At 44.8% G+C, this 12,289-nt stretch overlaps 1 protein-coding gene across 1 annotated transcript in view; it reads left to right on the forward strand.

Moving 5' to 3' along the window:
• The window catches only part of LOC144692878 (cholesterol 24-hydroxylase-like), a 49,926-nt gene that overhangs the window by 15,228 nt on the left and 22,409 nt on the right, over positions 1-12,289 (forward strand). The window contains exons 7-11 of the mRNA XM_078561964.1: positions 879-992; positions 1,523-1,679; positions 8,613-8,675; positions 9,737-9,809; positions 11,126-11,210. Of these exons, the coding sequence (XP_078418090.1) occupies positions 879-992; positions 1,523-1,679; positions 8,613-8,675; positions 9,737-9,809; positions 11,126-11,210 (492 nt within the window). The remainder of the gene's footprint in view (positions 1-878; positions 993-1,522; positions 1,680-8,612; positions 8,676-9,736; positions 9,810-11,125; positions 11,211-12,289) is intronic.

The following is a 12,289-nucleotide window of genomic DNA, read 5'->3' on the forward strand; positions in this document are numbered from 1 at the left end:
CTGGAAATCTAGAACAAAAACAAAAATACCTGGAAAAACTCAGCAGGTCTGACAGCATCTGCGGAGAGGGATACAGTTAACGTTTCGAGTCCGAATGAGTCTTCATCAGAACTAAGTAAAAATAGAAAAGAGGTGAAATATAAGCTGGTTTAAGTGGTGGGGGGGAGGTGGGACAGGTAGAGCTGGATAGAGGGCCAGTGATAGGTGGAGATTGCCAAAAGATGTCATAGACAAAAGGCCAAAGAGGTGTTGACAGTGGTGATATTATCTAAGAAATGTGCTAATGGGGACATTGATGGTAGAAAGCAGGACGAGCAAGGGACAGATAGCACTAGTGGGGGTGGAGTGGGGGGAAGGGATCGAAATAGGCTAAAAGGTAGAGATAAAACAATGGATGGAAATACATTTAAAAATAATGGAAATAGGAAAAGAAAAATATATATAAATTATTGGAAAAAGGGGGATCGGAAAGGGGGTGGGGATGGAGGAGAGAGTTCATGATCTAAAGTTGTTGAACTCAATATTCAGTCCGGAAGGCTGTAAAGTGCCTAGTCGGAAGATGAGGTGCTGTTCCTCCAGTTTGCGTTGAGCTTCACTGGAACATTGCAGCATGCCAAGGACAGACATGTGGGCATGAGAGCAGGGTGGTGTGTTGAAATGGCAAGCGACAGAGAGGTCTGGGTCATGCTTGCGGACAGACCGAAGGTGTTCTGCAAAGCGGTCACCCAGTCTGCGGTTTGTGTGAAACATGAACACCAGAATATTTGGCCAAATGACCTGTTTCTGTGACATTATTTTAAGTTACTCCCAGATATCTGTATCTCTGTGGAACTCAGTCCCAGATATCCATTACTCTATGATCTCTGTTCTCCTTAAAGGTGGCCTTTGGGATGCAACTGAACTTATTGGATGGTACTGAGTCTCCATTTCCACAGGCAATATCAATGATTCTGAAAGGGATGACACAATATATTCGGAAACCATACATGCAGGCAAGTGCTCAAAGTCCAAACTAAATTACCTTGTATTTGTGTTTGAGTTACACGGTGGTACAACTCCACGCAACAGGAGATCCTTGGCAATGGCTCCTAAGCAGTCAGCTGTGTCTCAGTGGGTGGCACTTTTGCCTCTCTGAGTCAGAAGGTGGGTACAAGCTCCATTCCAGAGATTTGAACTCATAATCCAGGCAGACACTCCAGTAGCATACCAAAGGATTGTTGCACTGTCAGAAGTGCCGTCTTTCGGATGAGACGCAAACCGAGCAGAGCAGGGAGTTCTCCCTGGTGTCCTGGCAACCTTTATCCCTCAACTAAAATCTGAAAAAACTGTTATTTATTTCATTGTTTGTTGGATCTTGCTATGCGCAGTTGTTACCCCCGATTCCCTCTTTGTACTATCCTTGCCCCCTTTAATCAGCTGCCTTTCCAGCCCTGTCCTTGTGTTGCTCCCTTTAATCACCAGCCCTGCCATTTCTGCCCCTTTGTTGTCAGTCTACCTAATCCACTTCCTTCTGCATTCCCAGTACATGCCTTGGCACTGGAAGTTTGTGAAGGAGGTGCGGGACGCCTTAGAGCTGCTGCATGCTACAGGGAAGCAGTGCATAGAGGAGAGGAAGAAAGCTGTAGAAAATGGAGAGGACGTGCCGAAAGACATCCTGACACACATCCTCAAAAGTGCAGGTGATACAATTCTCCATAAATTATCAGTGAGCAAGCTTGCCGTCCGTGATTCTGGCTCTTCCACTTTTTGAAAAACTTATTATGCATCTTTCTCAAAATCGATGATTGCCTGCAATTTTGACATCAGGCAGTCCCAGCCCAGGGACACCAGCCACTAGATACAGGGGGTAAATGTATGCCTTTACTGGGTGGGCATTAAGCATCATCTGGATAAAGCACGGAGACAAACATCTAATAGGAATGTTCTCTTGAGGTCACATTGCAAGCAAGTCTTGGAGGATTTTCCAAAACATGATCGTAATATAAACCCATCTGGTTCCTAATATCCCTTAGGGAAGGAAATCTGCTGTCCTTACCTGGTCTGGCCTACGTGTGACTCCAGGTCCACAATAATGTGGTGGACTCTTAAATGCCCTCTGAACAAGGTCAGTTAGGGATGGGCAATAAATGCTGGCCCGGCCGGCGACACCCACATCCCATGAACGAATAAAAAAAAAATCACCATTAAAAGAGTTATGGAAAAGGACAAGGAACAATCAAGTGTAAAAATACTTAGCTGGAGGAGGGCAAATGTTAGAGAGATGAAAAGGGATCTGTCCCACATAGACTGGAATCAAAAATTGATCTGCAAGATAACAACACAGTAGACACTTTCCCACAAAGGAGAATGGAAGGGCATCCAAAGATAGAACTCACAGAATCACAGTGCAGAAGAGGCCCTTCGGCCCATCCAGTTTGCATCAACACATGAGAAACACCTGACCTACCTACCTAATCCCATTTACCAGCACTTGGCTCATAGCCTTGAATGTTATGACGTGCCAAGTGCTCATCTGGGTACTTTTTAAAGGATGTGAGGCAACCCGCCTCTACCACCCTCCCAGGCAGTGCATTCCAGACCATCACCACCCTCTGGGTAAAAAGGTTTTTCCTCACATTCCCCCCTAAACCTCCTGCCCCTCACCTTGAACTTGTGTCCCCTCGTGACTGACCCTTCAACTAAGGGGAACAGCTGCTCCCTACCCATCCTGTCCAGGCCCCTCATAATCTTGTACACCTCGATCAGGTCACCCCTCAGTCTTCTCTGTTCCAATGAAAGCAACCCAAGTCTATCCAACCTCTCTTCATAACTTAAATGTTTCATCCCAGGCAACATCCTGGTGAATCTCCTCTGCACCCCCTCCAGTGCAATCACATCCTTCCTATAATGTGGCAACCAGAACTGCACAAAGTACTCCAGCTGTGGCCTCACTAAGGTTCTATACAACTCCAACATGACCTCCCTACTTTTGTAATCTATGCCTCGATTGGTAAAGGCAAGTGTCCCATATGCCTTTTTCACCACCTCGCTAACATGCCCCTCTGCCTTCAGAGATCTATGGACACACACGCCAAGGTCTCTTTGTTCCTTCCTTGTCAAATTACTCCTTCCAAAGTGTATCACCTCACACTTTTTAGGGTTAAATTCCATCTTTCACTTATCTGCCCATTTGACCATCCCGTCTATATCTTCCTGTAGCCCAAGACACTCAACCTCACTGTTAACCACCCGGCCAATCTTTGTGTCACCCGCAAACTTACTAATCTTACCCCCCACATAGTCATCTATGTCGTTTATATAAATGACGAATAATAGGGGACCCAGCACAGATCCCTGTGGTACACCACTGGACGCTGGCTTCCAGTCACTAAAGCAGCCTTCTGTCATCACCCTGTCTCCTACAACTAAACCAATTTTGAATCCACCAAATTACCCTGTACCCCATGTGCATTTGCCTTCTTTATAAGTTTCCCATGAGTCTCCCAACTCACCGCATGACTAAAGATGCCAAGATTAAAATAAGACAGAAAAAGGAGACTTATGGCAATTATAAGGTTGCTAATACCAAGCTGAAAATAAAATGTACTCAAAGTGGAGAAGACACCTAGTCCAGATGGCGTGCATCCTCGGTTACTGAGGGAAGTAAAGGTGGAAATTGTGGTGGCTCTGACTAAAAACTTCCATTCCTCCTTAGAAATGAGGGTGGTGCCAGTGGACTGGAGGATTGCAAATGTTACACAGGGAGAAACACAGCAACTACAGACCAGTCAGCCTAAAGTTGGTGTTGGGGAAACGTTTGGGGACAACAATCCAGGAAAAATTTTACTGGCATTTCGAAAACGAGAACACAGAAGTCAGAAATGTAAAGAACTATGAGAGGAATAGTAACAAACCTCAGGAGAATATAAGAGGCAGTAACATCATGGAAATGTCACTGGACTAGCAATCCAGAGGCCCAGGCTAATGTTCTGGGGTCACAGGTTCAAATCCCACTATGGCAGCTGGTGGAATTCAAATTCAATTAATAAATCTGGAATTAAAAGCATGAAAAACATTGTTGATTGCTATAAAAACCCATCGTCCATACCTGGCCTGGCTTAGGTCTGATTCTGAACTGCCCTTTGAAATGGCCCAGCAAGCCACACAATTGTATCAAACCACTACCAAATCTAAAAGGAATGCAACTGGTTGGACCGCCTGACATGGAACTAGGCACTGGAAATGACAAATCACACCCAGCGTGTCGACCCTGCACAGCTCTCCTTGCTAACATCTTGGGGCTTGTGCCAAAATTGGGAGAGCTGATCCAAAGATCAGGTCAAACATTCAGACATGGACAAGGAAACCTCATGCTGATTACTACCATACCACCTACCGCCCCCACCCACCGCCCCCAGCTGATGAATCAGTACTCCTCCACATTGAACACCACTTGGAAGAAGCATTGAAGGTGGCAAGTACTCTGATTCGATATACTCAATGTCCATCACCAAGAGTGGCTCGCTAGCACCACTGCTGACCAAGCTGTCCTATAGGACATAACTGCTAGACTGGGTCTGCAGCAGGTGAAGGAAGGAAAACCTACTTGACCTCACCAATCTACCAGTCGCAGATGCATCTCTCCATGACAGTATCGGTAGGAGTGACCACCGCAGGGTCATTGTAGAGACAAAGTCCCATCTTCACATTGAGGATACTCTCCATCATGTTGTGTGGCACTACCACTGTGCTAAATGGAGCATTGTGGGCCAGCAACAGCAGCAGCAACAGAATTATTCACCACAATCTGTAACCTCATTGCCCAGCATAACCCCCAGTCTAACTATTACTATTAACCCGGGGTTCATCCCTGGTTCAATGAAGAGTCCAGGAGGAACAACAGGCATACCTAAAATCGAGGTGTCAACCTGGCGAAGCTACAACAGAGGACTACTTGCATGCCATACAAAGATAAAAATTAGGAGCAGGAGTAGGCCACTTGGCCCTTCAAGCCTGCTCAGCCATTCAATAAGATCATGGCTGATCTGACTGCAACCTCCCATCTACCCCCGATAACCTTTCGCCCCCTTGTTTACCAAGAATCCATCTACCTCTGCCTTGAAAACATTCAAAGACTCTGCTTCCACTTCCCTTTGAGGAAGAGAGTTCCAAAGCCTCACTAGCCTCTGAAAGAAAACATTTCTCCTCATCTCTGTCTTAAATGGGCGACCCCTTATTTTTAAACAGTGACCCCTAGTTCTAGATTCTCCCACAAGAGGAAACATCCTCTCCACATCCACCCTGTCAAGATCCCTCAGGATCTTATATGTTTCAATTAATTCGCCTCTTACTCTTGTAAACTCCAGCGGATACAAGCCTAGCCTGTTCAATCTTTCCTCAAAAGACAACCCGCCCATTCCTGGTATTAATTTACTAAACCTTCTCTGAACTGCTTCCAATGCATTTACATCCTTCCTTAAATAAGCAGAACAGTACTGTACACAGTACTCCAGATGTAGCCTCATTAGTGTCCTGTACAACTGAAGCATAACCTCCCTACTGTTATATTCAATTCCCCTTGCAATAAATGATAATGTTCTATTCGATTTCTTAATTACTTGCTGTACCTGCATACTAACCTTTTGTGATTTATGCACTAGGACGCCCAGATCCCTCTGAATTTCAGAGCTCTGCAATCTCTCACCATTTAGATAATATGCTTCTCTTTTATTCTTCCTGCCAAAATGGACAATTTCACATTTTCCCACATTATACTCCATTTTTCAGATCCTTGCCCACTCACTTAACCTATCCATGTCCCTTTGTAGTCCTTATGCCCTCTTCACTGTTTACTTTCCTACCTGTCTTTGTATCATCAGCAAACTTAGCAACTGTTCCTTCGGCCCCTTCACCCAAGGCATTTGTATAAATTGTAAAAAGTTGAGGCCCCAACTCTGACCCCGGTGCCACACCACTCATTACATCCCATCTACCAGAAAAAGACCGATTTATGGCTACCCTCTGTTTCCTGTTAGCCAGCCAATCTTCTATCCATGCCAATATGTTACCCCCTTCACCATGAGCTTTTATTTTCCATAATAACCTTTCATGTGGCACTTTATCAAATGCCTTCTGGAAATCTACATCCACTGGTTACCCTTTATCCATTGCACATGTGCCTTCTTCAAAGAACTCCAATAACTTGGTTAAACATGATTTCCCTTTCACAAAACCATGTTGACACTGCCTGATTGCCTTGAATTTTTCTAAGCACCCTGTTATAACATCTTTAATAATAGCTTCCAACATTTTCCCTATAGCAGAAGCAGTATGCAATGGTCAGAGCTAAGCAATCCCACAACCAACAGACCAGATCTAAGCTCCACAGTCCTGGCACAATCAGTCATGAATGGTGGTGGACAATTAAACAACTATCAGAAGGAAGAGGCTCCACAAATATCCCCATCCTCAATGATAGGGGAGCCCAGCACATCAGTGCAAATTACAAGGCTGAAGCATTTGCAACAACCTTCAGCCAGAAATGCCGAGTGGATGATTCATCTCGGCTGCCTCCTGAGGTCCCCAGCATCACAGATGCCAATCTTCAGCCAATTTGATTCACTCCATGTGATATCAAGAAACGGCTGAAGGTACTGGATACAGCAAAAGCTATGAGCCCTGACAATATTCTGGCAATAGTACTGAAGAATTGTGCTCCAGAACTAGCAGCGCCCCTAGCCAAGCTGTTCCAGTACAGCTACAACACTGGCATCTACCCAGCAATGTGAGTATCTGCCCAGGTCGGTCCTGTCCACAAAAAGCAGGGTAAATCCAACCTGGCCAATTACTGCCTCATCAGTCTACTCTCAATCATCAGTAAAGTGATGGAAGGTGTGGTCGATGTGCTATGAAACGGTACTTACTCAGCAATAACCTGCTCACTGGGTTTGGGTTCCACCAGTGTCACTCAGCTTATGACTTCATTACAGCCTTAGCTCAAACATAGACAAAAGAACTGAATTCCAGAGATGAGGTGAGAGCAACTGCCTTTGATTGACATCAAGGCAGCATTTGACAGAGTGTGGCATCAAGGAGCTCTAGGAAAACTGAAGTCAATGGGAATCAGAGGTAATACTCTTCACTGGTTGGAGTGATACTTAGTACAAAGGAAGATGTTTGTGGTTGTTGGATGTCAATCACCTCAGGCTCAGGCCATCACTGCAGGAGTTCCTCAGGGTAGTATCCTAGGCCCAACCATCTTCAGCTGCTTCATCAGTGACCTTCCTTCCATCATAAGGTCAGAAGTAGGGATGTTCGCTGATGATTGTATAATGTTCAGCACCATTTGTAACTCCTCAGATACTGAAACAGTCCATGCCTAAATGCAGCAAGACCTGGACAATATTCAGGCTTGGTCTGATAAGTGGCAAGTAACATTTGCACCACACAAGTGCCAGGCAATGACCATCTCGAACAAGAGAGAATCTATCCATCTTCCCTTGATATTTAATGGCACTACCATCGCTGAATCCTTCATTATTAACATCCTGGGGGTTGCCATTGACCAGAAACTAAACTGGACTAGCCATAAAAGTACAATGGCTACAAGAGCAGGTCAGAGGCTGGGAATTCTGTGGAGAATAACTCACTTCCTGACTCCCCAATTCCTGTCCTCCATCCACAAGGCACAAGTCAGGAATTTGACAGAATACTCTCCACCTGCCTGAATGAGTGCAACTCCAACAATACTCAAGAAGTTCAACACCATCCAGGACAAGGGCAGCAGATACATGGGAACACCACTATCTGGAAATTTTCCTCCAAGTCACTCACCATCCTGACTTGGAACTATATCGCCGTTCCTTCACTGTCACTGGGTCAAAATCCTAGAACTCCCTCCCTAACAGCACTGTGGGTGTACCTACACCACATGGACTGCAGCGGTTCAAAGAGATCTGCAGTGGATCTTATTTATATAGATTTTTAAAAAGTGTTTGACAAAATACTACATAAAAGGCTGATTAACAAATTTGAATCTCATGGAATAGAAGGATCCATACCAGCTTAGGTTAAAAAAAATGCCCTAAGGGCAGAAAACAGCAAGACGTAAATAAAAGCAAAATACTGCAGATGCCGGGGATCTGAAATAAAAACAAAATGCTGGAAAAACTCAGCAGGTCTGGAACATCTGTAGAGAGAGAAACAGAGTTAACGGTTCAGGTCCAATATGACTTCTTCAGAACCCAGAAACTCTGTTTTTCTCTCTCCACAGTTGTTGCCAGACTTGCAGCATTGTTGTAAATGATTGTTTTTCAGCCTGGAGGATGCTAGACAGTGGTGTTCTTCAGGGATCAGTGCTGGGACCACTGTTTTTATATATATATATATATATATAGAATATATATATATATATATATATATAGATATATAGAATATATATATATATATATATATACTGAACTACAGAGTAAATTTTCAAAACTTGCCCATGATACCAAACATGGATGTGTGGAAAACAAAGGCCTAGCCCTGTGCTCAGTTGGACCACACTGGTCTTCACCCACCCAGAGTCAAGGGCAGCGAAATTACAAGCATTTTAATCTCTCACACCCCATTGTGATCTTCTCTTGCAGAAAAAGAAGGGGAATACAACGATAGCCTGATGCTGGACAACTTCATCACTTTTTTCATCGCAGGTGAGTCAGAATACTCTCTACCTCTTCCTGTCATCAGAGTTCCTGCACTGACTGCAAACTGTGTCACCGCACAGAGCTGGTCTAACAAGGAGGTTCAAAAGTAACAAACACTGCATTTATAAAACTGGTCCATCAGCCTCTGTTAGGAGAAAATATAGATCAACACTTCGGGTTAATTCCCAAAGACAAACAGTTATTTTTGATGTAGCAAAATATCTCACAGCACAGCTGGAGGTAATTCAGTCCATCGTGCCTGTGCCAGCTCTTTGAAACAGCTATCCGATTAATCCCACTCCCCTGCCCTTTCCCCATAGCCTGTAAGTTTCTCCTTTTCAAGTATATGTACGGTTTGTCTTTTGAAAGTTACTATTAAATCTGCTTCCACTGCCCTTTCAGGCACACATTCCAGATCACAACAACTTGCTGCATCAAAAAAATTCTTCTCATGTCCCCTTTGATTCATAAGGACATAGAACGTAAGAAATAGGAGCACGAGGAGGCCATTCAGCCCCTTAAGCCTGTTCCTCCATTCAATAAGAAAGTGGCTGTTCTGATCATGGCCTCAACTCCATTTTCCTGCCTGCCCCTCCATAACCCTTGACTCCCTTGTAGATCAAAAATCGATCTAACTCAGCCTTGAATACATTCAATGACTCAGCCTTCACTGCTCTCTGGGAAAGAGAATTCCTTACATAACAACCCTCTGACCCAGCCAACTTGATTCTTTGCCAATTATCTTACATTTGTCTTCTCTGGTTACCAACCCTCCTGCCAGTGGAAATAGTTTTTCCTTGTTTACTCTATCAAATCCTTTCATGATTTTGAAGACTCCTGTTAAATTTCACTTTAGCCGTCACTTCCCTAAGGAGAACAGCCCCAGCTTCTCCAGCCTCTCTACATATCTGAAGTCCCTCATCGCTGGTACCGTTCTCAGAAATCTTTTCTGCACCCTCACAAAAGCCTTCACACCCTTCCTTAAGTGTGGTGCCCAGAATTGGACACAATGCTCCAGCTGGAGCCTAACTCGTGTTTTGCTGTTTTGTTTGTTTTGTTCCTCACAGGGCAAGAGACAACAGCCAGTCTGATCTCATTCACCATCATGGAGTTGACACGGCAACCTGAAATAACAGCAAAGTAAGGAGATCGGGGCTGTGACTGGGGAGAATGGGACAGAGATCGGGAAGGTCCTGGCACTCCAGAGGAAGAAAGATCTGAAAATATGGGAGGGAGGGGAATCAGGGAACATGGATGGAGAGGGACTGGGAGGCTATGTTGCAGACCAGACTCGAGAATCGGAGCAGAAGTAGTGCCGGGGCTGGGAGCAAAGTAAGGCCGGGGATCAGAGAGGGAGCAGAGCCAAAGATCCAGGATCATGGGGTCTGGGAGGAAGTGAGGCTCAAAGTGAAACAACCAGCTACAGAGCAGAAGAAAGCAAGAGAATGAGATCACAACCCTGATACAGGAGTGGGTGAACTCCCACTGAACGTAGGAGGGTTAATCCATCTGGTTCCAGTAGATAGGTGGTAATGCTGTTCATCACACTTGTCCTATCTATGAAGAATTAGCAATGGGATCCTGAGCTTTGTGGATTTAGAAATTGAGGGGTGTTAGGAGCAAAGAGCCAGAGTAACCATTCAGTGCACCAAGCTTGCTCCATCATGACAGCTCCAGGTGTCAGCCATGGCTCAGCGGGTAGCATTCTTGTCTCTGAGGCTGTGTGTCCAAGTCCCACTCCAGAGACTTGAGCCTATAACCCAGGCTGACACTCCATAACTGAGGGAGCGCTGCACTGTCAGAGGTGCTGTCTTTAAATGAGATGTTAAACCCTGGCCCTTTCAGGCGGATCTAAAAGATCCTACAGCTACTATTTCAAAGAAGAGCTGGGGAATGCTCCCTGGTGTCTTGGCTACTATTTATCCCTAATCAACATCTCTAAAAAACAGATTATCTGGTCACTATCTCGTTGCTATTTGTGGGAGCTTGCTGTGTGCAAATTGGTTGCTGCATTTTCTACATTACAACAGTGACTATGCTTCAGAAGTACTTAATTGGAGAGTTCTGGAGTTGTGTACATTCTTTGTATCTTTCATCCCAGTTCCTTGCCTTTTCCCCATTGCCACATTACCCTCACTTTGCAAACAAGCCTCCATTTGCCTCACTGACTCTCTGTCTCTAATCTCCTGCAGCAATACGTACCACATTCTCACAGCCCGCTGTGTGAAGAAACTTCTAGGTTTGCTTTAACTGATTTAGCTCCAAATCTCTGCTTCAGTTTCCTTGCTGTGGATTCTCCTACTAGAGGCAAGAGTCATCCTGTATACCCTGTCAATCCTCCTCATTATATTCAACATGTCCAGATCACTCCTCATCTCCAGGGAATATAATAATGTTTACCAGCTCAAGCACTCCTGTGTTCTTAGATTGTGTGATCTCTCTTTCCACTCCTTCAGGCTACAAGCAGAAGTGGATGAAGTTGTCGGTATGAAGCGAGATATTACTGCTGAAGACATTGGCAGATTGCAGTACTTAAATCAGGTATAGTTTCTGCTATGCAATTCAATTAGATCATGGCTAATCTGTACCTCAACTCTATTCACACACCTTTGCCTTATATCCCTCGATATCCTTACCCAACAAGAATCTATTGATCTCAGTTTTGAAAGGCCCATTTGACCCCCAGTATCCACAGCCTTTTGAAGAATTCCAGGTTTCCACTATTCTTTGTGTGAAGAATTGCTTCCTATCATCAACCCTGAATGGTCCATATTTGATGTTTAGGTTATATCTTCTTGTTCTGGATTCCTCCACAGAGGAACTAGTTTCTCCACATCTACATTATCAAATCCCTTTAACATTTTCAAGACCTTGAATAGATTATCCATCAACCTTCTAAACTCAAGGAAATAAAACCTATCTTCATAATTTAACCCACTAAGCCCTGATATCTTACTGATGAATATGTGTTGCATCCCCTCCAAGGCCAATATATCCTTCCAGAGGTGTGGTTCCCAAAACCCCAGAGGGTGTCTGAATAAGGCTCGGTACATCCGAAGCATCGCTTTCTTTTAAACATAAAAACATAAGAAATAGGAGTAGGAGTAGGCCATTCAGCCCCTCAAGCCTGCCCTGCCATTCAATAAGATCATGGCTGATCTGCCCTAGGCCTCAACTCTTTCGTGCCAGCTCCTCATAGCCCTCAACTCCCTGAAATTTTAAAAATCTATCTACCTCCTCCTTAAATACTTTCAGTGATCTAGCCTCCACAACTCTCTGAGGTAGAGAATTCCAGACATTCACTACCCTCTGAGAGGAGAAATTCCATTGCATTTCTGTTTTAAATGAGTGTCCCCTTATTCTATAACTTTGGGCAGGATCTTCCTGTAGGCGAGTGGGGGCGGGGGCCAGGCCCGCTCGCTGACGGGTAAAAGGACGCGGGATGATGATGTCGGGAGGAACTCCTGACATCATCCTGCGTCATTTCCATTTTCAGGTGGCCGGGGGCGCAGCCGAGTCAGCTGTGCGCCCGCCCACCTGTCAACAGCCTATTGAGGCCATTAAAAACCCATTTAGATAATTAGTGGACCTGCCCATCCAACCTTAAGGTTGGCGGGCAG

This window comes from Cetorhinus maximus, chromosome 18, assembly GCF_964194155.1.
Source record: "Cetorhinus maximus chromosome 18, sCetMax3.hap1.1, whole genome shotgun sequence".
Taxonomy (NCBI): domain Eukaryota; kingdom Metazoa; phylum Chordata; class Chondrichthyes; order Lamniformes; family Cetorhinidae; genus Cetorhinus; species Cetorhinus maximus.